The following is a 7,088-nucleotide window of genomic DNA, read 5'->3' as shown; positions in this document are numbered from 1 at the left end:
AAGGTGCACTTTTTAATACATTGGTTTGAACAAATAATAACATAATCGGATTACTGGATAGTTAAACACAAAACAAAGATAAAGAGTAGATAAAGACAAAGAATCCCTTTCAAAAAGGAAAAAAAAAAAAATCAAAGAATCAAGTCACAGAATATGGGTTTAGGGTTACATTCCTTTTAGTCGACCATTTTCCATTAACACAATGTCACCCGCGAGAAACGCGGGCACATTACTAGTAATGTTTAAGGGGGCGGTGGTCAATGCTTTTGTTCATCAATATTTTAGTCGACCATTTTCTCTTAACACAATGTCACTCGCGAGAAACGCGGGCATGTTGCTAGTTAGTTTGATTACAATACAGTATATACTGGCAACATCTTCTATGGGCTCATATTTTCAATTATCTTGAATTATTCACGTGGTCATGTCTCATAAGTCCATTTGTTGACCACGGTAGCGTAACAATTTTAGGTCTGACCAAAACAATCTTGGTTTTGAATCATCTTTGTTAATACCTCGACAAACCATGGTGATGTCTAGGTCGTCTCCAATAAAAACACCAAATCTTCGACCACTTAAACGAAAATACTTAGTTTGATAGCAAGACGTAGAACACGACGAGAGTTTCATACTATGATGCACGGATACGTGAAATTGGCTTCGTATTCCGTACCGATCCGGAATCCGGGTACGATACGCCCGGATACGGTTTGGATACTTCCGTATCCTATACTAATACGTAAATATGTAAATAAATCGGATACGTGGGGGTAATGCTGACTTTTTACCCTAAAAAAGAAAAACAAAACAAAAACAAAAACAAACCCAAATCGGGGACAGAGACCGAATCTGAGATTCACTTTGCTCTTCATCTCTTTTCTTCTGTTCTTCTTCGCAGGTCGCAACCTTCTCTGCTCAAGACTTCTCTTCATTGATTCGCTTGAAGCTTGGAGCTTGCATCTTCAATTTCTAGCCGATTTCTCATGCTCTTCGTCTCTTCTCTTCAGATTTCTCCTGCTCTTCGTCTCTTCTCTTCTGCTCAACTTCTCTTCTGATCTTCTTCGATTCGCTTTGGGTACGTTTATTCTGCAGCTTCTGGTTTTCAATCAGTTGAATGCTTCAATTTGGGGTCTGGGTAAGTTTGTTCTGAAGCCGATTGCTTAAAGCTTTGTGCTTCTTCTCATACACACACACACACACACACACACACACATATAGAAAGATACATGGAGATTGCTTGTGTATACACGTTTCAATCGGTGAATGTGTTGGCTTCTGAATTGTGAATTGAGTATAAATTAGAACTTTGTTTATGTTTTTTTTTTTTTTGTTGAGTTTTTCTAATTTTATATATATATATATATATATATATATTTAATTAACGTATCCTTCACGTACCCGTGTCCTATTATTTTAAAGATTTTCCGTATCCACATATTCGATCATATCGTATCCGGATACTCGTACCCGTATCGGTGCTTCTTAGGTTTCATACCTCCTTTTTTTATTTTTTTTTATTTTTTATTTTTTACAAAGGCCTTTTTTACAGCTTCGAAGCCTATTTCTTCAAGTACCTGCTCCACTGCGGGTGGTTATTTCTCGTTCAAGTAAAGTAACAGAGACTATATATAATTTAGTCAAGGCTGCTTAAGAAATGTCTGGTCACCGCTAAGCTTCTGCAGTACCGAAAAAAACCCTAGGCTGCCGAGACCCCCAGAGCTGCAGATCTCGCTCCTGTCCCTCTCGGAACACCATGACTTTCAAGCGCAGGAATGGCGGCCGCAACAAGCACGGCCGTGGCCACACCAAGTTCATCTGATGCTCCAACCGCGGCAAGTGCTGTCCTAATTAAGGACAAGGCTATCAAGGGGTTCTTGGTGAGGAACATCGTTGAGCTGGCTGCGGTGGGAGATGTGCAGGAGGCTTGTGTCTATGAGCGTTACACTGCCGAAGCTGTATTCTAAGATACAGTACTGTGTGTCCTGTGCTATTCACTCTCACGTTGTGAGGGTGAGGTCTCGCACCAACAAGAGGAACCGTGAGCCACCACAGAGATTCATCAGACGCAGGGATGATGCCCAAAGGCCTGGAGCACCATGGTCAGGGAACCCGACCTGCTGGAGCTGGTGTTCCTGCTCGTACTTGAATGAGCATATGAAGCCTGTTATGTTACTGATGTTTCCATTTAGCTACACAACTTTGCTGGACCTGAGTTTTGTGTAGGAAGTCTTTTGTTATGGTTTTTGATGTTAAACTTCTTGAGGATTAAACTATTGTTTATGGATGTTTTGTTTTGCTGATAATGCAATTAATTAACCAAAAAAAAAAAAAAAGTCTGGTCACCGGTCATGAATTTCAAACATGTCTGATGTCACCGCTTTCGCCAGCATAGATACTCCAATTGCATATATAATATAAACAAGCCACACCATTTTCTCAATTTCCGTATCATAATCTCACTTGAGATCCAAAGACAGCTCTTCCAATTAAAATGGCAGTTCAGAATGGAAGGTTCTGTGTTACAGGGGCTGGAGGCTTCGTTGGCTCCTGGGTCGTTAAGATTCTTCTTTCCAAGAACTGCATAGTCCACGGAACCGTCAGAGAACCCAGTAATTCCATTCATAACTCAACCCCTTCTCTTCCTAATTTTCTTTGAGAAATTATATACTTTCTGTTGTTATTTTGACTGTTTGTACTGTTCCATTAATCAGATTCATCCGCTTTTCATTTCCTTTATCTGCTAGGTCACTCTGGCTTTTACTGATTGAGTATTACTTATTCTGTTCTCATCAGTTCACAAAAAATTGATCAATTTGTTGTGTTCCCAATTTTAAATTCTAAGCTTTTAGCAATTATGTTGTTTTTTTTGCTGAGTTTTTTTTGTATGAGTCGGTAATTGGATTAATGATTAATGTGAACATCAATAAATATCTTGATTCCTTTCATTAGCGACTAGCTAGCAAAGAATCATGAAAATGGCTGTATTGCGAAACTCTTGATATACTGTATTGTGCATGTAGCGGATGACAAGAACTCTCACTTGAGAAAGCTTGACAAGGCATCTGAGAACCTGAAACTATTCAAGGCAGACTTATTGGATTATGACTCCCTTCGCTTGGCAATTGAAGGATGTGATGGAGTATTTCATGTTGCCAGTCCCGCTCCCTCCGGCAGTGTGCCAAATCCTGAGGCAAGTATGTCTCTCAGTATCCTCCGGCAGTGTACTTGCAATAGTTACCATACATGTTCAATTTTATTAATCCCAAGTTATTTCATCAATCCAAATATAAGAATGGTTATAAACAATAATGAACATGATTGAAGCATCTAAAGGGTGCCAACGTATTTGTAGCCGTTGCTGTCCCATCACTATTCAGCGCTCAAAGTACCCATGGGTTTATACAATTTAATGTCCTAACATAGACTTACCTCATGATAATTTTCCCCAATATTTGGTGTATCTTTTCTGCAGATTGAGTTAATTGAACCTGCTGTTAAGGGGACACTTAATGTACTTAAAGCATCACTTGAAACAAAAGTCAAGCGAGTTGTTTCCGTGTCCTCTATTGCTGCTGTGGCCGCGAATCCTACGTTGGCTGAAGGTCAAGTGTTGGATGAGTCTTGTTGGTCAGATAAGGAATACTGCAGAAATACTGAGGTATTTGTTGACAAAATTTATATCGCACAACGCACTCAGTCTTAATGATAGTTGCAGTTTGTGGTAGACCATGAAATAGGACACATAAACATACAATTTTCCTTTAGAAGTACGAATCTGTTGATTCTTCTGAGAGGATACCAAGAACACTTCTATTAGTTTTTTGTTTCCCCCAAAACTAACAACACAATAGAATTAAGAGAGTGGAAACTATATATGTTGTTTTCAGAGATAACAAAAATCTTTTATCAATAGGCTATAGAGATAAATCTTGATCAATATGAACGATGTGTATTAAAAGATGAATGAAATTACCCAAAAATGGGAATGTTATTTATTCACTAACCTTTATGAAATTGAATTCCACATTTTGCAGTCATATTTCTCAACTTCTTCCAAATGCAAAAGTTGTGTTACCAAAATTGTAAAATCTAATCCATTGTGAACTAAGCATGCAATTCTGTTTCAGGCCCATGTACACTATGTATTTGGACTTTTTATTTAGATACAATTCAGCTGGTGCAAATCTGCGACATTTGGTCCCAAGTTTTATTTAGTAGCTTTTCCCTTTCTTAGAATGAAGAAAGTTCATGTAGCCATAAACTATGCAGACCATCGATCCCTTTACTAGTTTACTCCAGAAGTTATATTTGGGACAAAATTGACATTTCATATAACACACGGTAGGGGGTTCACTCTAATGCAAGAAATTTACATCTGTATGTTCTTGCTTTTGCCAGAACTGGTATTGCCTTTCAAAAACTGAAGCAGAATCTGAGGCTCTGCAGTTTGCAAAAACAACGGGGATTGATCTTGTGACTGTTTGTCCTACACTTATACTTGGCCCAATTCTGCAGTCGACTGTAAATGCAAGTACCTTCATCTTCATCAAGCTTTTGAAGGGTACGTACTACTTTTGCCATAATGATACTGCATTCAATACTGCTAAACTTTTCATACTCATAGAAAAACATCTAGTTGGTAGAAAGGTTAATAACCATTATATTTTGTGCTTGTTTACATGTGTTTGTCTATATTTTGGTAGCTAAATCTAGGTGTATCCCCATTCGTGACCACACGGAGCTTGTATTTTTCGTAGTGTTTGTATAACTGTATATATTAAGTGCCTTTGACAATGTCCCCATGCAGAAGGGAAGGAGTCACTGGAAAACAGGCCTCAGAAGATAGTTGACGTACGGGATTTAGCTGAAGCACTTCTTATAGCATATGAGAAGCCGGAGGCTGAAGGAAGATACATATGCATGTCCCACAATGTTAAGAATGGGGATCTAGTTGAGAAGCTGAGGCGCCTTTATCCTAATTACAATTATCCGAAGAAGTAAGGGTCTCCTTTAATACTTATAGTTAGAATTAATGGTGGGATTTACCTGATTCATCAGCGTGGTCTTGCAAATAAATTCCTGTTATTATTGTTTGCTCTCTGTACTGATTTGAATATGCAAACGTACGTTGGCAGCTTTGTTGAAGTAGGCAAAGACAGACAGGTGAGCTCAGAGAAATTGCAAAGGCTAGGTTGGAGTTACCGGTCATTGGACGATACTCTCATTGACTCTGTTGAAAGCTACCGGGAGGCTGGACTATTGGATTGATAGATCGCAGAGCGTGCTTTGCCTAGCCAAATCATTCGAATCAATAACCTGAAAGAGGAAAAGTTTGGGCTGTTGCAATGCCAATCAGATTTGGTGAAACCCAAACTGTACTGTATACTTTCCTAGATTTGTACTGTACGTACACAAGACTGGTGATTGCTACATATATATTTCAACCTTTATGAGCGTTGTTTGTTTTTGTTTTTTCATGTGTGTTGAGAAAAAAGTGCTAATGCAATGCTCCATCCAAAATATATTTTGTGTTATGACCTAAATGTCAAAGTGGAGAAAATCAACCAAGGGAAAGTAGACGGCAAGAGTATCTGTTGACTTCCTTAAATTAGCAAAATGCCTCGTCTAATCGTTGATACAGTGAAATTACAACCAAGGGAACAAACTAAGAGAAAATGCATTTTGAACAAACCAAGGACACGTAATTAAGTGGTGGCAGCCGGCAGGAGTATTTATGCCTTGTTTTTTTTAATTATTAAAATGCATTGGTGTCTATTCAGTCATATAGTGAAACCACAACTAAGAAAACGAACTTGGCACAAGTAGCACGCTAGCAGAAGAGCTGTAACTGTTGGCTCAAAAATTGTCTCGGCCAAGTATCACTGGGCTGAGGGTTTCTGTAGCTTACACGCGTCCTTCGGGAGTGGTGATGTGTGCGCTGGCGTGCGAACTTGGGCCGGGAGGCCATGCGAGGTTTCATTCTAGATTGTAGATCTTGCGCTGATTTGACTTTTGATCAGTTGATTGTGGACTGAGGAAGGATCAATCTCGGCCGTGGGGTTCTCTCTGCCTTGAATGCAAGGACTTTAGCACGGATCGGCCTTATCTAGCAGGAATGTTCATGTTGTGCAACTCGGTGAGTGAACGTGAAAGTGCGAGTGACAATTGATAAATCTATGGGATGCAAATACTCATATGTCACAGTAAAAACAAAATCAAAGTATAAAGTGTTACACTGATGCCTTGATTCAATAAGGGTATGAACAAAGAAACGCATGAATACTAGAAAACTTGTTTACTAGATCCAAACGTTCTGGTGATGTCTCTTTTTGGTGATTTTCTTAATGAGTGCAAGAATGAAAATAATGCAAAGTAAACAACAGGAATGTAAAAATGCATGCAGCAAATAAAGATAACCAACAAGAATGTAAACCACGGGAAATAAAGTGCATACAAAGTAAACAGCTAAAAGATAAATTGCATGAATGTAAAGAACAACAATGTGAAGTGCAGGAAAGATAAGTGCCAGCAAAGAAAGCGATAAGATAAACATGTAAAGCTTGATAACTGTTTGTTGAAATGTATTGAGATAAAATTTGTGTAATCGCGCTAGAGCGTTTGGTTGATGACCTCTAATAATGATGTCTATGGTCCTTTTTATAGTGAAAGATACACTAGTGAATAAAGGAAAATATGAAATATTGGTTGTAACTGTTGAGACTGTATTGATTTTATGAATTCAAAGTTGTGAATCAATGCACAGTTACATGCATTTGAATGCAGTAGCTGCTAACTTGGGAATTAAAACTCATAACTGTGCATTTAATCAGATTATCTCAAATTATAATCTCCGCGGCTTTTGAATATCCTGAATCCTTTCAACGCGCGCCTGCAACTAATGACCGTTATGAACTTGATTAACACCATTCGATTGCAGTCATTCATTATGCCGCGGCCATTCAATATCGGTCATCCATTATGTCGCGGCTATTCAACCATTCAACTACGGTCCTACGTTAAATTTCTTGGGGACCCTACCTACCTGTGTGCCATGTGGGCCTTGCCAAATTTAGTTTCAAATAGAGCCC

General features: G+C 38.7%; 1 protein-coding gene and 1 pseudogene across 1 annotated transcript; both read left to right on the top strand.

Annotated features, from left to right (window-relative positions):
- The first annotated feature begins 1,680 nt into the window (after window positions 1-1,680).
- Window positions 1,681-2,309, top strand: LOC112176829 (annotated as a pseudogene).
- Window positions 2,310-2,437: 128 nt separating this feature from the next.
- On the top strand, window positions 2,438-5,467 carry LOC112176827 (cinnamoyl-CoA reductase 1). Its single transcript, XM_024314918.2, has 6 exons — window positions 2,438-2,609; window positions 3,021-3,190; window positions 3,473-3,658; window positions 4,399-4,561; window positions 4,808-4,997; window positions 5,136-5,467. The coding sequence occupies exons 1-6, from the start codon at window positions 2,492-2,494 to the stop codon at window positions 5,266-5,268; spliced, it is 960 nt and encodes a 319-aa protein (XP_024170686.1). The 5' UTR covers window positions 2,438-2,491; the 3' UTR covers window positions 5,269-5,467.
- Window positions 5,468-7,088: the final 1,621 nt, after the last annotated feature.

The sequence above is a fragment of the Rosa chinensis genome, chromosome 7 (genome assembly GCF_002994745.2).
Source record: "Rosa chinensis cultivar Old Blush chromosome 7, RchiOBHm-V2, whole genome shotgun sequence".
NCBI lineage: Eukaryota > Viridiplantae > Streptophyta > Magnoliopsida > Rosales > Rosaceae > Rosa > Rosa chinensis.
Note: the sequence above shows the minus strand (reverse complement) of the source record. Positions and strands in the feature narration are given on the sequence as shown.